The 22091-nt window shown below is 38.8% G+C and overlaps 1 protein-coding gene across 2 annotated transcripts; it reads right to left on the bottom strand.

Moving 5' to 3' along the window:
• Nucleotides 1-1529: 1529 nt before the first annotated feature.
• On the bottom strand, nucleotides 1530-16337 carry LOC117479569 (glucose-6-phosphate 1-dehydrogenase-like). Of its 2 annotated transcripts, none has more exons than XM_034126648.1 (14): nucleotides 16125-16337; nucleotides 14618-14677; nucleotides 14047-14168; nucleotides 11758-11795; nucleotides 11531-11639; nucleotides 8262-8479; nucleotides 7584-7742; nucleotides 6700-6825; nucleotides 5825-5918; nucleotides 5527-5713; nucleotides 5204-5439; nucleotides 4972-5048; nucleotides 2654-2746; nucleotides 1530-2577 (listed from the first exon to the last, which is right to left on the bottom strand). In XM_034126648.1, the coding sequence occupies exons 2-14, from the start codon at nucleotides 14655-14657 to the stop codon at nucleotides 2487-2489; spliced, it is 1590 nt and encodes a 529-aa protein (XP_033982539.1). In that variant the 5' UTR covers nucleotides 14658-14677; nucleotides 16125-16337; the 3' UTR covers nucleotides 1530-2486. The 2 variants fall into 2 exon arrangements, with proteins under 2 accessions (XP_033982539.1, XP_033982540.1); XM_034126649.1 differs by having other exon boundaries at nucleotides 16204-16284.
• Nucleotides 16338-22091: the final 5754 nt, after the last annotated feature.

Here is a 22091-nt window from a genome sequence, read left to right as displayed (position 1 = left end):
GAGGGTTAAGAGAGCTGTTTGTGCTCTACATGGAACTGTTTTCCATCTCCCTCTTTGGTTTACATTATTATTATTTTTCTATTAAATATGACATTGGGGAATAAAACGCTGTTTTGTTGATAGTTCCATCCATTTATACATACTTCATCCTCCTGTCACGGAGTTCAAGCACTTAGACTTAGAGAGTTGGGCGGGGAACAAATATGATGCTCGTCACAATCATGTTAGTATGTATTTGAAGACAAAAACAAATGTTTTCATCAGCATGCAGACTGTGCCAAGTAAAGCCATATTCCTCCAGTCTCTGTAGTAATGCTAGCGCTGGGTGACCATAAATCCACTGGAATATACCACACACACACATTTTGCAAATTTCAACTGATTGACAGCTAATTTTTGGTCAATTTCTACCTTTATCTTCACCTAAATGCATTTTCTTGAAGTCTGGCGATCTCAAAAGTATCATCAAATGATTGTGCATCCCTAATTTACACACACACACACACACCAAATTTCAACTGATTGACAGCTTATTTTTGGTCAATTTCTACCTTTATCTTCAACTAAATTCATTTTCTTGAATTCTGGCGATCTCAAAAGTATCACCAAATGATTGGGCATCCCTAATTTAGTTGGATCCACACACACACACACACACACACACCTTATTTTTGGTCAATTTCTACCTTTATCTTCAACTAAATTCATTTTCTTGAATTCTGGCGATCTCAAAAGTATCACCAAATGATTGGGCATCCCTAATTTAGTTGGATCCACACACACACACACACACACACCTTATTTTTGGTCAATTTCTACCTTTATCTTCAACTAAATTCATTTTCTTGAATTCTGGCGATCTCAAAAGTATCATCAAATGATTGGGCATCCCTAATTTAGTTGGATATGACACCTTAAATGTTTTTCTACAATGTTTGGTTCCAAAATTAAGCGCGTTTGAACATTTGACCCGAGAGACTGGTGGCCATCTTGGATTTGACCTCTCACGGTCCTCATGGGTCAAATGTGACTTCCCTCCACATCTGAAAATAAACCTTATGGTATGCTCTAACTATGTTAGAAATGTCATGCTTTTCTCATAAAATGCACAATTGTTATAATATGAGAGCTTATCCGCTGTACTACTGTGCCTTTTTTGTAAAAGATTTTTTTTCAACACACTATGACTTTTAGATATTTCAATATGATCTTTTCGAATACTATGCTTTGTCTTATTTCAACATATTGACTCGACATACTATGAATTTTCCCTACATTTTTTTTAATTATTTTTCTCAACTAATACTATATTTTGCGTTTTTTCAACATCCTACTACATGACTTTTCAACATATTGCCTTTTTTATGAGATTTCATTTCGAATAATACTATTCTGTCTTTTATCAGCATACTAAAACATGCCTTTTTTTCAGCATACATAAACACATTTCTTTGTTGTTTTAACTGCCGATACACCAATCATAACAAATGATGAGATTTCCTAACATGAAGCGATAAAAAACAAACAAGTGATCAGAGAAGCAAGTTTATTACAAGTAGTGAAAATGTAGCTAGCATTACATGTGTGTGCAGCTGTATTCAGGACGTCATTACAAAGACATTCACTGTTGACCTGTGGACACCGCTGCTGTCTGAACCTTCAGAAATATGGAATGAACATCAGAAACTTAAATAAACCTGAACAAAATGTAAACAAAAGGGAATGAAGCTCAGACAGAGAGCTTGTATCGTTTGTCCGTAAGGACACTTAAGACTATTCCAAAATGAGTGCTTTGAACAGAAACTGCCTACATTGCCTTTTGTAAACCAGAGTCTATGTATCCTAAAGAGGAGGCGAAAAGAGAGTATGCAAGTGGTGAAAAGAAATTCCAGAAAGAGTGATTATGAATTGCAGTCAAAGCAAAATGGTATTACAATCACGATGATTAGAGCGACAGCTGGTGAACAATCATTGGTTGTTCCTCGTCTCTGCGTTGTTCAGTTACCTCTTTGGTACAGTGCTTCAATCTGAGAGAGCATGACTCAGCTGAGTGTGTTGTTCTGCTCAGCTATTCCATTTACCATCCTGACAAATAAGACCTAATTAATAGAGACAGGGAGCTAGTTCATCAGACCGTTATATTCTTCACCAAATGATACGATCTAATTTGCTCTCTCCGACTGACTTGATCCCACCTCTAAAATAAAACATGTAAATAAAATATGACAAAAATAAACAAATCTTACACCAAGTGTGGTATAAGCTCATGATTACAGCATACATTCATATATCTCCTTTTGATGTCTGATGAACTCACTCCAGGGAACAATGGCCATACCTGAGAAATAAAAGCTCCTTTCTGCTACTGTGATGGATGCACATAGGACACGCCTCTTTCCTCAAAAGACACTCCAGTACAAACCAACTCACCTACCCCTGCTGCACCGCCCCTACTACCCTACCTCTACACCCACCCTCCTCTCAGCTCACAGTCTGTGAGGGTTCACCCATTTGTAGGTGCCTTCATAGCGAAATCCAACTTTCTTTGAAAGGTCGTCTGCTTCCGTCGGGCCCCGGCTGAAAAAAAGAGAAACAATCAACACTCTGTATTTAACTCCTTCTACCCGAGGGAATAGTAAATCACTTTTCCTACCTTCCGTATTTGTAAGGAATAGGTTTGGGCTTCTCTTTGTCTATCTTATGAAGAAGAGGTGTGAAGATCCTCCATGCTTCCCTTAGTTCATCACTGGAGAGACAGACAATTCAACCTTTATTCATAGAGCACATTTTCAGTTCATCCTAACCCTAATTCAAAATAGTAACGATAAAACCAACCAGAACACAAGACCGGGAAGGAGATCTATTATAAGAATGGCTTTTTAACAGATGTTTTAAAACAGTCCAAAGATGAATCAAATCTGAGAGATTAGGAGAGATGATTGAAGAGGGATTGGGCAAAAACAGCTGAGGCGTATTAACCTTATGTTCTACGAGCAGGGAATTGATAAAAGGCCAAGATTTGTGCAGTGGTTGAGAACTAGACCCCATTACGAAACGCAAACAAACCGCATACGATATCAAAAAAGTATTCCGTTCACACGAGACCGCTCGGGAGCGCTGGAGACGCTGTAGTACATATGCCGGGCCTGTAAGTGGCGCTGTACTTTCACCACAAAATACACCAAAAGCACCGAAGAAGACCCCTGAGCATGGTTGCCATGGTTGCCCTTCTGTTTATGCCCCGCGGTGGATTTAGCAACATGTAGTTCATGTAATTCTCCATGTCCACTTGTTGCTGATGGTTGTGAGGAGCTGTAGATTTTGCACTAACATCTGTAGCATGGTCAGTAGCACTAGCAGTAGCTACTGACCATGCTACAGCAGTGAGCAGCAGAGGTGGGGCTATGGCTTCATCGTTATCAGGAAATGATCGTATAGGGCGTACACACGGAGCCGTTTGGCCCCCCAGAGCGTTCCGTTGGCAGATCTATCCACCTTGGGACCCTTTATCGTTTGCGGGGTCCGTTTCCGCGTTTCCGTTACGGCCTCGTGTGAACGAACGGGCTATACGAAAGAGAAAAGTAGCGGATACAACCGTTTGCGTTCTCGTGTAAACAGCACATCAAATGAGGTACGAGGAGATCAGGAATCTAATGGCGCGTTTCCACTACACGGCCTCGCTCGGTATGGCTAGGCCTCGTTAGGACTGGCTCACTTTATGGCGCATTTCCATTACAGTTTAGGAACTGGGGTAGTATCTATAGTAACGCAGTGTAGGCGGAGCCGTGACGTCATCTTCAATGAGAACTCCAGAAAAACAACACAGCCGTTAGCTGTTAGCACTCAGAGCTCACAGCTCCTCATATATGTTCAGAAACTAGACAAAAGTTAAACAAGTACAAACCACAGACTGCCTGTGTCATGGTGAATACAGTCGCTGCTTTATTTATGTCTGTATAGGCCGTTGTTGTGAGTGTGGACGGTCGGAGCATATACAACGTTAGCTTAGCCAATCTCCATTTAGAAAACACGCATTTTAAAAAGGTTTTTCGCCTGCCGTCTGTCTGCAGACTTGACAAAGCATTACTTCATGGTTTTTACTAACCGGTATCAGTATGTTGTTACTTCGGCATCATTTTGAAACGTGTATTACAATTAAATCACGGTCAAATATGTCCATCTTGTTGTAGTTGTAGCCCCCTTGCCAGCGATGCTCTCTCTAGTTTAGCATACTCAGCCCGACTCAGCCTCGTTGTCTCTGGCCCTAGACCCGCGATTTTATGAGGCCAGAAAAACTGTGAATTAGGACCCGCCGGCCGGTACTAGGCCAAGTGGAAACGCAACCAAAGACGGGCCGCTGACGTCACAACCCTCTTAAACCGTGCTCGGCGCTGTAGTGGAAACGCGCCATAACTGGGGTCAATGTTTTGCAGACCTTTATAGCTCATCAGTTTATCTGAATTGTAACGGAGGCCAATGGAGGGAAGCAAGATCAGGGGTAATGTGGGAACGACAGGTAGCTCATGTTCAGAAGGAATTACAATACTGTGGATGGCAGAAGTGTGCATTTTTTATCCAAGATCAGATATATATATATATATATATATATATATATATATATATATATATATATATATATATATATATATATATATATATATATATATATATATATATATATATCAGATATTGGCGCTGGACGAGCTTAGTAACAGGATGCTCAAAAGTCATAGAAAACAAATCCGATACCAACATTCATATTGCTGGACTTTGAATACAAATGGACCAGTTGACTGATCGACATTGCCAAAGGAACAGCTATATATAAAAGTTTAACAATGTTTCCGTCATGCTGAGGCAAAGAAATTATGCACTTTGTCGCCATCTAGTGTGAAGAACTGGTAGGTTTACTAATAAGTTAGGTTTACATAATGTAACAGGAGACATCAGCAGTGAAAAACGGGGACAGACCTGCGTACAAAGTGCATCTGACTCCCACAGAAGACGTCCAGGATGAGACGTTCATAGGCGTCGGGAAGCTTCACATCCTGAAAACAAGACAAATCTGACAGTTACGCTTCAGAATTTAAAGATGCGATTGCTCTATTATCTTTAACTTTGTCATGTCTGGCTCAAGTAAGAATACTTTTTGGTTCCTGTGTTTACAATGATTCTGTGCACAGATGAATAAGCTTGAACCTGCCTTGTATCGGCTCTTGTAGGTGAGGTCCAGCTCAGTTTCCTCAGGGCTAAAGTACACGCCGGGCTTCTTGCTCATCATCTTGGCGTAGACGGCCTCGTTGGGCTGCACACGCACCACGAGCTCATTCCTGCGGCACTGATTTCCAAAAATATCCCCCGGGACATCTGTGAACTGCAGCCGCACCTCGGCTTTCCTCTCATTCAGAGCTTTTCCGCAGCGCAGGATGAAAGGAACACCTGAGGAGTGAAACATTTGAATGCATTATGAAAAGGGAGGATGTGATATCGGCAGGATTTGTTTCGTAAAGCGCGCGGCGTGTTTACCATCCCAGCGCTCGTTGTGCACATAGAGCACAGCGGTGGTGAAGGTGGCCTGAGTGGATCCTTTGGGAACAGTTGGATCATCGAGGTAACCCAGTTTGGAGTCTCCCTCCCCCTCCGGATCCCCCACATACTGACCCAGCACCACGTCTGACAGGGTCACTGGAGCGATGCACTTCAGCACCTTCACCTACAAACAGATAGCTTCCGTTAGCAACATAAACCACCAGACAGCGCTCCATGTTTGTAGAGTTTGAGGAGGGGTTGCTGAGTGCCGGGTCCCTGGGAGACAACTCCTTACCTTTTCATCCCTGACGTCATCAGAGCTGGTGGAGGCTGGTTTCTCCATGGCAACCAGGCAGAGCATCTGGAGCAAATGGTTCTGCATGACGTCGCTGATAGGCACACAGGAAACAGGTGGTCACACAAAAGATAGGAAGGAGAATGAGAGGAGTGATCACTCATCTAAAGGGTCATCGGCCTCGCAGTGAGCATTTACTGATGCAACAGGCATGAGGCCTACTTTAAACGCCCTCATTTAGCATTTAGGAACAATTTTAAAATGGTTCCTGCCCTGCCCTTGAGCAAGGCACCGGACAACCCCCTTCCCCCCCCACTCCCATTGCTCCCCGGGTGCTGTACAATAGCTGCCCACTACTCCTAGTACTAGACTCCTTGTACTAGGATGGGTTAAATGCAGAGGCCAAATGTCACCGTGTGCTGTGTGTGCTGCATGTGTGACCATTAAAGAGGGTTTCATCCCTCCCATTCTATTCTGAGTCTACACATGTGCAGCCTCGAAATGTCTCCAAACGAAGTACGCCGGGCTCGGTAGAATTCCAAGTATGCTGGACATTGGAACAGTACTTCGGCGGCACTCGATGACGTAGTATGCTTGAAATAGTGGCTCTGCAGCAGCTTTACTCGAGATTGAGAAACACCCAGTTTCATGTCTTCTCCAATACAGCATTTTTTCCCCTTTTAGGGTGTGTTTGCAAAGAAAGTACTAAAACTGCATGCATGTGTTCATTTCTTTAAATATAGGAGCTGCTTTCACTGCTTGCTGCCCAAGGAGGTATATATCTTTACACCCGACCTTTGTACAAAACGTTACACTTTAACATTATAAAGCAAAGACAAACTTTAGGGGTTTATAATATTTACCACTCTACTCACCGGATGATGCCAAAATCATCAAAGTAGCCTCCTCGTCCCTGAGTGCCAAACGGTTCTTTAAAGCTGAGAACAACACAGGCTATGCTGTCCCTGTTCCAGATCGGCCCGAAGATTCGGTTTCCAAACCTGCAATGAGCATCAAATTATCGTCAGTCAGACAGTCAGACAGACACAGACACACAGCGTGAAGAGACTGTTTGTGACAGCATGGATAAACAATTTTCTTCTACGGTGTTCTTGGTCAGGGGCCAATGTATGTTCTCTTTGATAGTCAGAAAGGCTTTTCTTAACTACAAGCCAGCTGAAACTGAGGTGTTGCATAATTTAAGTTACCTTAAAATCTAAAAAGAACATACTCTTTGTCCACACAAAGAAACACAAAGCTCAGGGAGAAATGTCATCAACTCTAAGAAGAGAGATACGCTGGTAGTAATGTATATTTGCAGTTTTAAAATCATTAGGGTGTAACTCAATTCAAGTTTATTTATATAGCCCAAAATCACAAATCCTATTTGTCTCAGAGGGCTTCACAAGTCAAATAGGGCAATAGGGATATATCAGTGATATATTTTTTTTATATAAGATTTATGTACTACCACCTCCCAAAAAACAAAATCCCAATAACTAGATCTGTCTGAACCATTAAGGGTACATCATTAATAACTGGAGGTGTATCTCTGCTCTCTTTAAAGCAACCAGACTCCATTGACACAAACAGTTAGTCCCTGTTAGAAAGAGTTCTCTGACTGCAAGGTAAAGTGGTAAAATGAGTTAAAATATAGTGTACACCAGCCAACCTTATTCCAGTTTACTGCATTTGAATATGTCCCATTAAACAAATTGATGCACGTGAAAAGCTCCTCGGTCTAAAGATGTTCTCCTACCTGAGCACCATGAGGTTCTGCACCATCTCCTTGCCCAGGTAGTGATCGATACGGTAGATTTGATCTTCAGTGAAGAGGGAGGAGAGGTGAGCGGAGAGCTCCTCAGAGCTCTGCAGGTCGTGTCCAAACGGCTTCTCCACGATCACCCTGGTCCAGCCCCTACACACACACAAGGAGAGTAAGAGCATATAAACATTCTATCCATTCACCTATGATGCCATTATCACACACAATTTAGAATCAAATCACCTCAGACCTACTAATGAAGGAAACGTTTAATTCTCTCAGGCTTCACACACACACTCAGTTGCCAAGATATATTAGATACACTTAGATCTTTATAGTGTTCAGTTTGTTTAAACTATTTTAAAGTAGTGTGGATTCAACTGTATGATTATTCTGGAGGATGGACTAAATAATAGGAACAACTAATTGGATGGCTGCACCTATGTAACACCCAGCACTTAAAGTTATCTTCAGACACCCCTGAACTATGGTACTAGTGCTGCTTATGCGATATCAAATCTATAATCACATTTTGTTGGAGGGAAATCTTAAATGCAGTAAAACAACTTTAACGGACATGACAAAGGGCGAGGGTTTGGCAGACTGTGCATCAATCTGTGAAACGAGTTAACAGTGTGACAGAGCAGCAGCTGGCAGGAGAAGTGAACTGACTTTTTGCTCATACAGCAGGTCCTGATGTTCTTGCTGACGTCGTGGTAGACGGTGGGGGGCAGCGCCAGGTAGAAGAGCCGGTTGGCCTCGGTTCCTCCGGGCAGAGACTGGATGTGTGTGTCGAGTTTGGAGAAGGAATCCTCATCGGCATATTTCCCACTGATGTATGTGTTCCTGCTGAAGAAGGCTGACAACCGCTCTGCGTCTTTATCTGTCACCTGGGAGGAGGGGGGGAACATTTACACATGAATGGATTATAAGAAATACTTCATTCACAAAATGGCCACTTGTATATCTATAACATATCCCGTGTAACACAGAATTCTTGAAAACAGTTTATGGGGAATGGTTTTAAATAAAAAATGCTATGTGAGCAGGATGATATACAAATTATCATTTGTTGGTGAAGTATTCCTTTTGGAAGAATGTTTAAAATTGTAGTTGTGTAAAAAAACTAAAAGGAGGCATCAAGAACTTACAATGAAAACGTTTTATTCTGTTTCTGAATATACTTGTAGTATAAATGGACTGTTTATATATTTCACTACTGGGAAGTGTTGAGCCGGGCAGCTAAACAATGAGCTGAAACTCCCTATAAATCTCTGTAAAGCCGAACGGAGCTGCAGCTTAAGTTCATAATTCTCTACAGGTTCATTATCGCTTTAACGATTAAGCCAAATGAGGAAGGAGGAGCAGAGTGGAGGGAGGGAGGGATAGAAGACCGGGGTTGCGGTCGAATAGTCCATTTAGCTTAGGAACCTTCCCAACGGAGTGAAATGACCCGGAAGTACCTCAGTGGCAGCCATGATAAGTGCCGTTTGAATTCTCTAGTCTAGATGATAGGAAAGGAGGTTTCAAACTTCCTTTATAACCAGGGGTGCACATAACTTTTTTAGTGAGTTACTCAGATGAGTACCAGGAGACAGCATTTGGTACTCACCCCACATGAAGCGTGGTTTTAATAAGTGCAGTCTTCCTCACTGTCCTCCTCAGTGTCTCCTTCACTGTCCTCTATTTACACTTCTTGCATGCTAGATGATGAAGATGCACCTCCCTGTCTCTTTTTAAGCCTCCGATTTGCTTTCTCCAAAACTTGTTGCCAAAACTGTGAAGTCCTTGCATTTCCTGAGGCCAAGTTGAAGGATCAAATACTAAGAAATTATCACATGACTTGTAGTCATATCTGATTTCAGAGGAGGGAAGTAACAAAGTACATTTATTCAAGTACTGTACTTAGGTACAATTTATGCTACTTTGTACTTCAGTTCCACTACAGTTCAGAGGTAAATCATGTACTTTTCCTCCACTACATGTAGTTAATACATTTTAGTTACTTCACAGATCTGGATGAATGATGTGAAATATAATCAAGTCTTAAATCAGACTTTAGTTCCACCTGGAGTAAATCCACAAGCTACCCTGCAGTATACAAAGTCATTCAAACTAATTTTTAAACACTTTAATGATCAATAATTATAAAACATATCATATACATTATTATGAAATGGACCAATCTGCAAAATGACTACTTTTACTGTCGCTACTTTAACTAGGTGTTGATGATAATACTTTTCTAATTTTACTTGAGTAACACTTCATCCACCTAACCCTGTCTGATTTCAAACTCTTCCATTAACAGCCTGAGTAAGTTTGCAGGCAGCTGTGTGTTTTACTCCACTTTGTTGTAAATAAAACTGCAGCAGCTTGACCACAGAGCGTGAAAGTTGTGATCAGCTGATTTTGCGCAGTTCTCCAGTGTGTGTGCGGGGCACATAATGTGCACAGGGGAGTCTCCCACTGCAGCCAGTTGATGTAGTTTTGGTACAATTCTGTTGTACACACCGACGTTAACAGCAGCCCCGTCTGTGCACACGGCGACCAACTCTGTCATCCAGTGATCTAAGCCTCTTTCTCCTGTGAAGCTTCACAGGTCCGTCGGTTATGTCCTGCGCGGCACAGCCAGCACCCAGTTCAATCAGTCATAGAATGTCCGAAGATTTTTGCAGGGAGCGAAACGGCAAAGTGGCTGCTTAATGTCTTTGTTTTTTATGGACATGTCTAATAATTTACTCCACTGAGTGTTGACAAGAAACACGTATAGACGAAATATGTGTTTTTGTTTTGATGACCTATCAGGTACGCAAAGGCACGTTGTGACACAAGTGACGTTACGCATTTCAGATTGTTGCCGCGCATGCGTACCTGCGTACCAGTTATGTGCACCCCTGTTTATAACCTCCTTTAGCTTAGGAACCACTGGACCTCCCTTTACGAAAGGAGAGGAGAAAATGCTGCCCCACAATGCCTTGCAGCCGCAGCATTTGCCGTCACACAACAGTCGGCCGTTCACGGAAACAACCGATTATGACCGAGGAATGATATCATGAAAGTTACGGTGCTTATTAAGCATTTTAAAACGTATGTGGTAAGTTGCCAAAGTGCTTTGTTTTGAACGTTCATCAGTATTATAATCAAAAAGAGAAATATGAACGTTAGTTTTTACTGAAATGATCAAATAAAGTCAACATTTCACAGTCTTTACTGAGCTGTGTGTGGTTTGTTCAACTTTAAAAAGATGTTTGAATGGTGATATACACAGTGATAGATGTTAAGGACTAACGTTTATAATAAATACATTTGTATTGATTTTAAGATCTTTTCATACAATCATACGTATTGGGATCATTTGTATTAATGTGGAAGAGGGTGACGAGCATAAGTTTCACTTTCCTTTTTTATTTCAATTCCAACTTTGGTCATGAAGAATATGTTTCTCTGTTGTCCACGTTCATAAAGCATAACACAACAGCATCAGAGCACGGTGCAGAGTCTCTAGATGAGTTTACAGTAGTCCCTTGTTTTTATTATACATCCATGTTGTAGTCCGCTGTATAGAAAACTGTAGTTTCCATAGTTTCCCCACAGCAGCAGACGCACATTTATGACGTCCGCTGGCGCATCATAAACACGTCGGATAGTGAAAGTGCAGTCGGATTCTCTAAAGTACCTGCAGTCTCTTCTCCTAAGTCCTTTTGAATTCTCCTATCCACTATCCCTTAACCCCGTGACGTTTCACACAGAGGTCAAGGAATAGACGATAGGGATAGACGATAGGAGCTGATTTTTGGACTATTCGACTGCAACCCTGAACACAGTACATCTGCTTTCCTTAAAGAAGGTTTTTAGTTAGGTAGTATTTGTGTTTAGTTATGGTCTGCAGTAAACTATGAATAGACTTCAAAGAGTTGCATCTCGAAGGTTTAGTTTACCTTCAGGTACTGCAGGCAAGAAGCTCGAATGGCATCAACGGTCAAGTCCGAGCGAGCAAAGCCCACGAAATATGTCTGCTCAGGGAGGAGGCCGTCTCTGAACAGCCACCTGGGAGAGAGCAGAGAACATTATGCTCACAACTTCAGAAGCTACACCTCATATTATCTTTCCTTAGACGTTGCAGTTCTACTAAGTATTTCCCTGGGGTCAATGGATGTTCACTCACCATAGAGTTGGGTAGATTTTCTTCTTAGCCAGATCCCCCTGCAGGTGCAAACAAACAATCAGAAATAGGATTTGTAGGTCACGAACACAGTCATTAAGTGGTAATGCTGTGCTTTGGAGTCAGCATGCAGCTTATTTAAGCAGTGCACTTTGCCAGAGCGGTAATTATTTTTCCATGACACAAAAGTCTCAAGATGCTGCAGCACAACAGCTTAAACCATCTGGCGACAGGTAAGTAGGCTGCTTTGGCTTATTTAGGAATTGCGCAACTTTAGTAATCCCACAGAGAGCAAGCAGACGTGTGGAGACGTGTTTATTACACTTGATTTGACATGTTTATATTCTACTGTTTTTTCTTCTTCTTTTTTACCCAGAATTGTTTTATGTATTTCTTTAATTTGTTTAATTCTTCTCCATCAGCCTTTTGTTCTGTGCTTATTGTGTCATTTATATTTTAGTTGTATTTTTCTAAAAAGTTTAGCCTGATTAGTTATTGCTTATTTGTCTCCTTAAGTTAAAGGAAGGTCTAATGTGCAAGCCTGTTCGCTCTTCGGCTCTCTAGACAGCTCTCTTCTTTTTTATCAATCTGGATGTTCTTATGCAAATATAAAATATTAAAAGAAAAAAATGAATATCCTGCTTTTCAAGCGAACAACAATACAATGACAAGACTGGACATTCAACTTAATTAGTCAAAGTTATTCGCATAACAGTATACAGTTGGCCTAGATAACAATCTGACTCAGCTGGAAAACCAACTCATCTTGCAACACTGCTTCTTTGTTTAAGAATACTGTAGAGGACAGGACATAACGTGAAACATGTCTTTATTGTCACACTCAGTGTTGGAGCTATATATATATATATATATATATATCTCTTTATATTATTTAATAGTTTAACATTTATTTTCTTGCTGTTTATAGTGATTATTGTAAATGTATTCTTAGTTAGCGTCATAAGTTAAAGTAGTTTCTATGCTCTTATTTTGAAGGCACGTTTGGGCACTGATTAGAGCACCTGGTGTAATTGTATATATTGGAGACAGGTGGGTGGTGGGAGCCAGAGCACTATAGGCAAACGGTTTTTTACCAGGGTGTTTCAAGCCACACAAAGGAAAGCCATAGGAAAGGCTTAAGGAAGAAAGATATAGGAAACCTGTTCATTGTACTTTGTTAATGGAATAAAATGCACAAATGGAGGTTCTTGTCTGGACTTGGATGATCATTGCCCTGCGTAAGATCCGCTAACTAGTGCCTCAGCGGCTGTATTATTTTAAGTTAATTATCTGTTTTAGTTCTATATGATTTTGGCCGCTACACTCAGGCTAATAATTCTGTGAACTAACACGTATCATTTGCTTCAAGACAAGGAAAGAACAAACCTGTTTAAACAAAACTTTCATGTCCTCAATTATTGAATTATCAGTAAGTATATATTTACAAATCTGGTGTGACTGTATGTTATCACTTGGTGGCAAACATGAAAAGGTTGCCTGCAGTAAAGCCACAGTAACAAAAATACTCAGCAACAAACATATCAGTTAAACAAGTACAACCAGAGTGAGAGTGCCTAACCCCTGACCTGCCTGTGTTTCACATTGAAAGAAAAACGCTGACAGTCAGTGACAATGCAAAAATCTGCAACAGCGCCACCTTCCCAAAGGCTAACAATGCAAGGGACAGACAATGAACCGCTGTAACGTGACTATATGTTAAACAAAACTGAAAAAACAATGATTCTGTAACAAGAAAATGTATATGTAAAAGATTGTTGAAAGAATTCCAACAGAACATATGGTTTACACAGTGAAGAAATTAGGAAGCATGAGGAAACAGGTATAAAAGGTTTCAGAATGCATTACTTTTTTTTTTTTTTTAATTGAGGGGTTTTTTTAGCAGTAAAAGTAACTTTGCTTTGTATGAGAAGATATTCAATTAACTCATTAAATGAAAACAAAAAGGTTTGTGCAAGAAATAGGTTTATGCTATTTTAAAAGTGTATTTTAAATGATAAGAGGAACATGAGTTGAAGTGTCTCAATGTAAGGCTGTTAAAAGCTCGGTGGACTGAGTGGTCTTGTTTGCATAAGCTTGGTGAAATCAGTTTCAACATTTCCTTAAATCACACACACGATGTGCAATGTGTGGCCAACAATTTGAAAAAAAAAATGTATGAACACACAGTAGCTTACGTTTGTGTGATCCAGACTATTCATTTCATATCCCATTCTGGCATGCTATTTATAAAACCACTGATTTGATTATAACCCCCCCCTCCCCTGCTCTCACCGATGCTCCCATGATGATGAAGATGTGAGCGTCAGACTGGTGGAACTCTTCATCTTCATGCAGCTCCTTCCTCAGCTCCCCGAACACCTCGGAGCGAGAGAGGGGGATCTTGGTCATTTTCTCTAAAAAGTCAACAAAGATAAAATCAGTAAATAAAAATGAACCAACGACTGTACCCATGTATAAAATAGAGTATGTATAAAGCCACAACAATGACCAAACATTAGGTGGAGGTGCTACTGTGTTGCAAACAAAATGACGCTGGAACAATTGAGAACAATACATTTCCTTAAACTCCGACGGTTTGATGTATTCGGGGTTGGGAGGAATATAAATGAATACATAATCCTGGCTCGGGAAAACTGATACTTTTAATATTTTTCCCACATTTTATAGATCAAACAAGCTATTTTCAAGAAATTAATTGGCAGTTAAATCAATACAACAATATGTGTTCATTGCCATCCCTACTGTCACAGCTTCATTCTCTTGCTATCTGCTGTATTAACCTATTTAATACCTAGTATACAAACAATTCCCATGCATCTCTCAAGTTATTAGCATTACTCACGGTTTTGTTGACTTGTCTGGCTTGTTGCTTGGCTCGTCATGCTGTCTTGATTTCCTGCAGCTTGTGTTGTTAATCAAATTTAAAAAAGAGGGTGTTAAACACACATTCAACAAAGAAAATTGGCCTTAAAAGAGTAAAAAAGAAATACTAATTAAATAGAGAAAACTAAAATAAAATGATAGGCAAACAATAGAAGTTGTCCGATCCCCAAACCGACCTCCAATAGAAAACCAATAAGCGCCTAAAACAGCAGAAAATAAATGATATATGTTTTGAAAAAAAAGGAGAGGCAGGTAAAATAAGATTTTCTTCTCCCTGCTCCTTTCCACCATGCGCTATAAAAAACAACTAGTATAAGTGTACATGTTTTGTAAAGTGTACATGTTTTGTTTTAAACTGCCATCTGTGGAATAAACAAATAAATAAAATGGTCAACTGTGAGGTCAAATATATTGGATTTTAATCAAATGGACTCTAACTGAAAAAAAAAAAAGCAGCACTGGCCCTTTACTTCCTTAATTATCTACCATTCAAAAACCATGAGATAACCAACTTTGAATTCCTTTTGACTGATTTTAAGTTGTAAATCAGTAAAATACTACTTTTTGTTCAATAATTTCATCACTGACCTCTTTACTCTCACCCTTATCTACACCTGCAGGCTGCAGTGATGGTTACAAACATATAGAATCCCATCTCAGCCAATGAAAAAAAAGTGCAAGTCATTATGAGAATATCTAAATAATGACAGTGCATCTCTTAATAAGCTTCTCGTTATTTTTGATATGCTATGTCATTATTATAAGACATGCGTTTTGTGTTACTAAATCATTATGTAAGGATACTAGTTCATTATTTTAAAACAGATAGTTAATTACGGAGAGAGAGTTTATCATTATTTTACGATACAAAATCACTTTTTTTTCTACTGGCAGAAATAAGCTTCAATACGAATCTGCAACACGTTTCATAGAATCTATATTAACAAACATAACAACAGTCATGAAAGTATATAATAACACATGGCATGCATATCATCTTACATTACACAACAACACTCAGAAGGACAGCATGTGTATTTCTGTCAGATGGTCACTGGCTCTACTTGGCCTGACACACAACAAACTATAATGATATTAGTACATCTTCCACAAAATCCCGTATTTAAAAGGCTAAACGTTAAAGCAACACACCGTGATAAAGCTGGATACTTTTGGCTAACACATCAAGATAACAAGGGCTGACATTACAGGCAGTTAGCAGCTAAACACTACAGCTCAGAATATGTCGCTTTTTAACATAATAGCTTTATATTGCTGTTTACAAGCTGCTGGGCTAACTAATACTGTACAAACCGCCCTGTCATCAGCCCTTAGCTTTACATGCTGCCAACATGCCTTCACAAGTGATCCAAACTGAAGCTAGCAAACAGCACCTAGCTTACAGCACATGCAACGGTAACCAAGGGCTAAGTTAGCTCAACAGAATGTAAACCGCTGCTACTCACAAGTCCGTTAACGAGATGATAACCTGGCCGTTAAGACCCTGAACCAAACGCTCCGACAGGCAGGGCTTTATACACTCACACAGTCAGGGCGAACAGCAGTCGAGGCTGTGTTTTGTGCAGCGCATTTGTCCTGCCTACTTCCCTGTTGAAGTGACAAAGAGGAAACTGAAGATTTTTATTGGTTTGGGTGAAACTCACCAGCGCTCGCTCGAGTTCCCATCACTGTCGGATCCAGTGACGTCGTCGGCTGTGCCTGTGGGCGTGGCTTAACATAACACGCCCCCTCACGCACAAACTGCCCAATTATGATATTCTGACAGGAGGAAAATCAGGAAATGTATGGAGCTAATTTCCTGCCATAACTCCACAAACTAATTAAACAAGTTTTACAAATGTGTACATTTGTGAAAAAAATCCTGAGCACAACCACGGCGGAACATTACTGCCAAAAGTCACTTTTGGCAGTAATGTTCCGTGACTTTAGAAGAAAAAGTTTTGTACTTGTAAAAAAAAGTTTTGTACTTGTAAAACCTATGCTGAATTTGTCTCTGAAACATGATTTATTAGAAAAATGTAATGTGTTTGTTTGATAGATACGTTTTTTATTTGCAAAACTAAATGCATTAGTTTGTAGATGGTGTTTTGTATTTGCTAACCACACTGTGTTTGTTAGTGAATCATAAGGCATTTGCAAAACTTGTTTAGTTTGTTTGTGGAGTTATGGCAGGAAATTAGCTCCATAGTAATGCAGTGCAATCTTGTGGGTGAATATGAGGGCACAAAGTAAGACTTTTTTTTTTTTAATTCAATATTTCAGTTATGTGTTCATTTACAGTAATACCAATAACAATAATAACAATTGTTGCAAAAAAATGATAATAATAATATCAACAATGATAATAATACATTAATAATAATAATGGTAATAATAATCATAATAATCTTAATAATGACATTTCACAGCAGTAGTGGGTGAGTAAAGAAACTAGAGAATACATTACAAAAGGCAAATCAAAATAAGTACAAATACTGCACAATAAAACCAGGCAATGAATGTATTCTAAGAACAACAGAATATCTAAGAGGATGCATTCTCTGCAACAGTGCCACCCTCCCAAAGGCAAACATGCAAGGGACAGACAATGAACCACTGTAACCTGCTATATGTTTAAATAGTTGAAAACAATGATTTTCTATGAAAATGATTGTTAAAAAAAAATCGGACAGAAAATATGGTTTACAAAGTGAAGAAATTAGTAAGCTTGATGAAACAGCTATAAAAGGTTTCAGAATGGATTGAAGGTTGTTGCTTTTTTACTCCACCTGACCTGTATGAGGAAGAAGGAAAACACTGAAAAGAGGAAATGTCTTCATACTGTAGATTGACTCATAATGTCGTTTTTTTTAGCAGTGAAAGTAACTTTGCTTAAAATTATAAGGCATTCAACTAACTCATTAAATGAAAACAAAAAGGTGTGTGCAAGAAATAAGTTTAAGCTTAGCCAAGTAAGCTTTTAAAAGTGTATTTTAAATGATAAGAGGAACCTTGAGTTGAAGTGTCTCAATGTAAGGCTGTTAAAAGCTCGGTGGACTGAGTGGTCTTGTTTGCATAAGCTTGGTGAAATCAGTTTCAACATTTCCTTAATCACTCACACAATGTGCAATTTTTGCATGGTCATGATGCATTATCATTTACCATTCTGACACGCCATTTATACAACTGCTGACTTGATTATGACTCCCCCTGCTCTCATCTATGCTCCCATAATAATGAAGAGGAACAAATGAATATCTCAGAGGAACAAATAAACATAAATAACATTTAATACATTTTTGTAGTCCGATTTATATCCAGAGTTGGATGAAATAATTTACTGCATTGAAAACACAACAACAATGTAAGTAATCCACTACAAGTTAAAGTGCTGCTTTAAAAACCTTACTCAAGTTAAAGTATTAGTAAGTATTATTTGCAAAATCTAAGAAAGTAACTGAAGCTGTCCAACAAATGTAATTGAAGTACAATCTTTTCTTTTGAGATGTACTGGAATAAAAGTATAAAGTTGCATAAAATGGAAATAGCAGTTTGTGTGAGTCACAAAAATTCCCTCTTTGTCTTTAGGCTATAATAGATTTAGATAGACAGAGTTTGCTTTTGTTTCAGCACAGAGATATTGACACAAAGAGACAACTCTGTGCTTATTCGACCGTTGTAATCACTTGATCTGATAGCAGAAGGCTCTTATTAGCTTTGGGGTGAACTTTAACAGGCATTTCTGTACAGAAAGAAAACTGAGGATTTATTCCCTTTCACATTTGAGGTTGAACTTCAAGAGATTCTTCAATAAATAACTGGGACCAACAACTCCTTGGATGCACATAAAGGCATTTGGGAATTGTACAAAAAGCTACAAATCCACATATACAAATCCATAATCAGATGCAAAACCTTCTTTGGTTGAGATGTTGTGACTCATTGCAAGCAGACAAAATCACGTTTTCTTCAAATACTGTCAAATACTTCCCTGATGACAGGTTCTGCAGCTGCTCTGAAAACAACCACAATGTAAACTGTAGGATATCTTTTGTAAAAGAAACGTAAAGGTATGGTGACAAGAATGAGGAAATGCAAGTACTTCCCTTTGCAGCCTGACAGTGTTGTAACATGAGTTGCTTCAGAGTTTGAGTTTATGTAAGCTCGGTCCCAACACATGAATCATATTAGAAAGTTACTGTCTGTCCCTTTTTCCATACAGATATTGAATTGACAGATCATATTTTCTCTTCATTTTTTGTTAGAAATAAATGGAATAAAGGTTTTACACAAAATAAGGTATTTGTCAAACTCAAGTCATGTAATGTGTGGACTGCCTAACAGAGAAAAACGTACCCTGAAGATTAACACAATTCTAAAATAGGCAAAAATTACATAGGTAACGCAAAGCAAGATTTATGAAAACTCACTCTTTTTTTAAGGCCTTTCACAGTATAAAGCCCTAAATTAGTTAAAAAGAGCTGTTCAATTAAATTATAGTTTATTGAAGATAATTTATACCAGATATTTAATATTTTATTATTTACTAAATCGTTTATATATATTTTTATTTTATTTTAGGAATTTAGGAATTTTAGGATCATTTATTTGATCATTGTTGTTGTTGTATTTTTTTCTTTTTTCTACACAACCGTTTTAAAAGTGCCAATGTATTTTTTAACATTCATTTTTGTTGGGGAACACTTTAAAGTGACTATAACAATTTCTATATATTGTTAAGAAAATGTGTTGATTCCGTTTTATTTGTTGATTTCTAGTTTAGTAGAGTGTTCTATGTGTCCCCCTAGAAACAGGTATAATCACCATGGTTACGCCTTTATTTACAGGCTGTGTTCCTTCATGGTGTCTCTGTGACTGTGGATCAGTTACAGGCTGGTTTATCGATCAGGGTTAACTTTGTCTCACCATGGCATTCTTCGGTTTAACGCACCTGGGTGATCAAAACCCCATAGGGGATAATATGATAGTGAATCCCAGAGGAGCGTCTCTTTTTCGGGGTAAGAGGAGCTACACTCTACCTTAGCTGCTAGTCCATTCTCGGTTTTAAAGTTGTTTCTTCTAACTAACTAACTAACACAAAGTTAACCGAAGCTACACTTACAGGGTAAACGACCCTTAGCTTGCTGATAGCTAACAAGAACACATGTTAAGTCTTCATAAGTCTTCAGGCTTCAATAACATGCTACATGTAGAGCTAACGTTATAAGTGGTGGGATGTAACTAGCGTTTAGTAGCCTACATTTACTTTTACTTGTGTAGCCTTCTTTTATACGAATGTTCTCATTGTTTACGATATTTGTTGTGCAAAATGAAAATGTAATGTTTATTTTCATGTAGCTTCACAATTGTGAAGATTTTCTGTTTCTCTTATAAAGTATTTTAATCTGTTTTTTAGTGCGTAGTTGCAGTTTCTCCATTGATAATTATACATGTTTAACACTGCTTGTACATTTTCCTGATTTTAATTTCATACTCATGTCAGGACTTTAATAGAGTATTTTTAGTGTTGCCAAATCAAATACAAGGACTTTGAGCTTGAATGCATCTGTTTGAGGACCCTTGAATGATGCTGTATAATATATAATATGCTTTATTTAAGCAATATATGGTATATAAACAATACACATACATTCAACTATATCCTTATTTCTTTTGAAAAGCAGCTGCAGGATTAGTATCTTCTATTCTATAATAACATATCTATTTACAGATGGACCACCTCCATCTCTTCAAGAACCACCGAGACCCCTCACATGCAAAGACACATGCAGTGTTTCCCACCAGCCTCTCCCCTTCAGCACTGACATACACCATGGGAGCTATGAGCGACACAGAGAGATGGTCAAAAAGATTAAAACACCCAGATGTGAGTAGACATAGAGAGCATGCAGATTAGGGGTCTGAATCACAGCTGTATTCTTTGTGAAAAATGTGTCTGTCTTTTCTCCCCAGCACCTAACCAGCTGTACATAAGGCCGCTGACGGAGAGCCAGCAGTATGGATGGATGGTGTCAAAGCCTCGTGCACAATGGACCAAAGTCAAATCCTTTCCCAGAAAGAACAGTGAGATGTCAAAGTAGGTATCATTTCCAGATCTAAAGAATTCAATAATTTTGTATATAAGCTAGATCTCTGTGAGTATAATCCATTTATTGCTTTCGCAGGTTTGTTAACGAAATGTCAACAAAAGACCGGGAGTTCATCATGTTCTGACAGCCTTATCTTCAGTTATTAAGCAACAGAGGCAGCATCAGCTTTGGGGTTCATTTCGGAGATTAAATTGAAAACAGAGCATCTTTTTGAGATTTTTCATGGTTCATTTAGATTCTTTAACTCAAGTGTATTCTTTTTTTAAATCTATTTTAATCATGCCTGTTTTTTTTTTACACAAGATGTGAAAATACTTTACAAGCTTTTAAGCTCACAACCTTTACAAAAGATATATATTCACGTGGAGGAGCAGTGTGTGGGGTTAAGGATCATCTATTGGTAGAATTGGGTTATTATTTCATATATAGGTTTTCATTAGTGTATAATTGCCTGGAACTTAATACAGTTGTGTTTTCATTATCTTAGAATTCAAAATGCACTACTGGAGTGACTGATTCATAAAGAGAGACTGTACCTCCCTCTAGAGGAAATAAAAATAACTACTCCTAATTTTGGAAGATAATTGTATTGAATGGTTAAAGCAGAGTTTAGTAACCGGGCCATGGGGAGCTCTTTACCTACTGTCTCAAACCAATAATGTCTAAAAACAATTCCTATTGGATTTAATTCAGTTCTACAAAAGTGGCAGATTGGCGTGTCAGAATTAAAAGCTGTTACTTACCATGAGTCGCCTGTTGATGGTGCAAAGTGGTAAAGGTTGATCCTGCAGATGGGTAATATTGGTTTGTTCTTCAGAGCTCTCCAGGACAGTTTCCTTGCGTGGTCCTTCTGCAAAAAAGCCTTAAGTATTCTTAAGTCTGTTCATTTCACATTAAAACATCAACTTAAAAGTAAGTCACCATCTTTTTTTGTTTTCTGTCAACAACCACATCATTGTTGCAGAATAGCTGTATAGTATTAGTTATAATGGTGCTGTTAAAGTTTGATTCTGAATCTGATAACTAAAGCGTTATGTACGTGTATAGCCGTTGTGAGTAATGCCAACACAGTAAACACATCCAAAGCCGGGATGTCGTTTCCAGTTACAGGTTCATTAGAAAGTGAATATTTAAAATATAATTTTAGAAGCCAGCACAGCTTTCCAAATGTAGAAGGATCTGCCTGTGGTTACGTTTTGTTATATTGACAAGTTAACCCCTTTTTAGTGCTGTAAACATACATGATTCTAAAGGGTCACAGGTAATAGATATTTGCACTGAAGCACATCTAACAATATAAGTAAATATACGAAGACGCAAAAC

This window comes from Trematomus bernacchii, unplaced genomic scaffold (genome assembly GCF_902827165.1).
Source record: "Trematomus bernacchii unplaced genomic scaffold, fTreBer1.1, whole genome shotgun sequence".
NCBI lineage: Eukaryota > Metazoa > Chordata > Actinopteri > Perciformes > Nototheniidae > Trematomus > Trematomus bernacchii.
Note: the sequence above shows the minus strand (reverse complement) of the source record. Positions and strands in the feature narration are given on the sequence as shown.